At 58.3% G+C, this 2500-nt stretch overlaps 1 protein-coding gene across 1 annotated transcript in view; it reads left to right on the top strand.

Annotated features, from left to right (window-relative positions):
* The window catches only part of LOC307085569 (uncharacterized protein), a gene marked incomplete at both ends in the record, with an annotated part of 10484 nt that overhangs the window by 6680 nt on the left and 1304 nt on the right, over positions 1 to 2500 (top strand). The window contains 5 exons of the mRNA XM_079750406.1: positions 801 to 966; positions 1084 to 1129; positions 1236 to 1377; positions 1495 to 2157; positions 2267 to 2365. Of these exons, the coding sequence (XP_079606532.1) occupies positions 801 to 966; positions 1084 to 1129; positions 1236 to 1377; positions 1495 to 2157; positions 2267 to 2365 (1116 nt within the window). The remainder of the gene's footprint in view (positions 1 to 800; positions 967 to 1083; positions 1130 to 1235; positions 1378 to 1494; positions 2158 to 2266; positions 2366 to 2500) is intronic.

Raw genomic sequence — 2500 nt, 5'->3', positions numbered from 1 at the left:
AAACAGGGGTGTGTGTGGGTGTTACTGTATGTATGTGTGTGCGTTTGTGTTGGTGCACATGCCTGTGCGTCACGCGTGTGTGCATTTCTTGCACACACGTGTGACGCCTATGCATGTGTGTGTGTGTGTGCGTGCATGCTCCTGTGTGTGCAAGTATCTGTGTGTGTGTGTGTGTGTATTTGTGTGTGTGTGTGTGTGTGTGCGTGCATGCTCCTGTGTGTGCAAGTATCTGTGTGTGTGTGTGTGTGTGTGTGTGTGTGTGTGTGTGATTCTTTCATCCCTGGAAAGTGTTTAACCTTGCTGCATGGTCACCGCTACACGGGCTGCATGCTCTTTAAGCTGCGTCTGCATTCATTACTGCCAACCCAGAGCGGGGAGCTCTCCGCACGCTGCTCTTTAGCTTTACACCACCTGCCTGTCCTCGGCAGCAACACACCGTCGGCCAGAGACTGGCGTGGGGTTGGGGGTCTTGTCGATGGCACTTTATGGTCTCCTCCCTTCCTTATTCGATGTGCGCCCCGTCCCATAGCTCACGTTGTAGCACCGTTTGAACATGAAATGACCCATAGATAATCCCCCGATGTTTAAAAGATGGGCTTAGCAGGTTGGGAGCCGCGGTAGTACAGATTGATGAGGATGTTTCTCGTGGCCTCAGGGGTTTTATGGATAGCACAGTCGGGACCAGGGGTTGGAACAGAGAGGGAATGCATGTAGCAACGTAGGTCATGAGCGCACCAGGTTGGCTGAAGCTATCCGAACAGTGTTATCACCTGTCCTTCTGCGTGTGTGTCTCTCTGCAGACAGCTCAGTCCCCCAGCTCGTCCTGCGCCTCGTCCCGCTCGCCCCCCGTCCCGAGCGCGAGCCACCTCCCCCGTCCTCAGAAACAACAGGAGGCCAAGCCCAAGATGAGGAAGCTCAAATACCACCCCTACATTCCCCCCAACCAGAGGGCCGCCACGGCCTCGGGTATGGCCACCGCCTTCACACCCCTCCCTCTGTCTTGGTGCTGTGTTGTTTGTTGAGGTCACGACAAAACGACATCAGATAAAACATATCAAGCCAGCCCCCATTTGCGTCCCTCAGGTGTCGGGGTCCAGAAGAAGCAGCGATTGTCTCTGGACGCGCCCAGGTACGCTGACCCCCTTCTGCTGCCACAAGGAGCAGGCTCCTCAGAAGGGTTGATGTTGAAGGTTTGAACGCCCCAGACCAAGCTCATGATATTGTATTTCCCTCAGTGGAGACACCGATCAGAATGTGAGGTTCTCTGACACCGTGCCCCAGAGCACGCTGGCCGCCCCCACCAAACACCCCCAGTCCCTGGACCCCAGCCACAGCCTCAAACCGGAGCTCCTGCCTCCCAACCTCGTCGACCTCACGGTAAGGAAAGGCGGCTGGTCCCTTAGAAGGTGGACATGGGTAAACGCCCACATTTTGAAACTCCAGACAAGCCCCGCCCCTTCATCCCCCCCCATCCCCCCCTTGCCTGTTTCTTAGGTGTCAGAGTTGCGGCAGCAGCTGCGTAAGCGGGGCCTCCCCGTCTCTGGCACCAAGCCCTCCCTGCTGCAGCGTCTGCAGCCCTTCCAACAGCCCCGCACCTGTCTCACCCCGGCCCCCCTGTGCCAGCTGGGTCCCGGCCTGGAGACCTTTACCCCCTCGCCCCTGCTTCACCCTGACCTCAGCCCCAGCTCCTGCTCCGGCTCCGGCCCCGACTCGCCCATCGGCGGCGGGGGCAGCCCCCACCAACAGAGCTTCCTACGGCACAGCAGGGTCCCCGGGGGGGCCGTCCTGGGATCCCCCAACGGCCTCCCCGAATCCCGGGTTTCCAGCAGGATCCTCAATGAAGTTCCCAACGGGTTCTCGGACGTCGTCTCGGTCAGCACGGCCCGCCATCACTGTGGCCCGAGCGGCACCGCTGTGGTCTTCATGGACCCCGCCACCACCCCCTCGGAGACCCCCAGCCCCAGCCTACCGCTGTCCTCCTCCTCCTCGGCCCCCTCGCCCCTGCAGAGCCACGCCTCGTGGAGGACGGATCAGGAGCTGCACCGCCACGAGCTGAACGTGGTGTGTGAGATCAGGGAGAGGATACGCCACCGGCCCAGGGACCGCAGTGGCGGCGCAGACAACAACAACAACAACAACAACAACAACAACAACGCGGTGAGGGCAGAGGAGAGATGGGGATGAGTCACAGCGCCGGGGGACATTGAGCCCTGTAGGACTCATCGGTGGACATGAATGTTCAACCAGTTCCTTCACTTATTTGCAGTTCTGTGGAGGACCTCTCCATCCGTTCCTGCAACAGGATACAAGATGTTCCAGAGGGAAGCTGGAGGCAGACGGATTGCCTGAGGTTTTATTTACCCAGGTAAGCACAGCAAGAGCAACGTAGAAAGAACCTAAAATAAACCATCCATTATTCATAATGGATGTATGGACGAGCTATGCTGCTGTGCCTTGGTCTGCATGCATGCAACTCTTACACTTACACCAACATTGTTGT

The sequence above is a fragment of the Pollachius pollachius genome, assembly GCF_949987615.1.
Source record: "Pollachius pollachius genome assembly, chromosome: 1".
Lineage (NCBI taxonomy): Eukaryota > Metazoa > Chordata > Actinopteri > Gadiformes > Gadidae > Pollachius > Pollachius pollachius.
The sequence above is the reverse complement of the archived record's forward strand: the minus strand, read 5'-3'. Positions and strand labels throughout refer to the sequence as shown.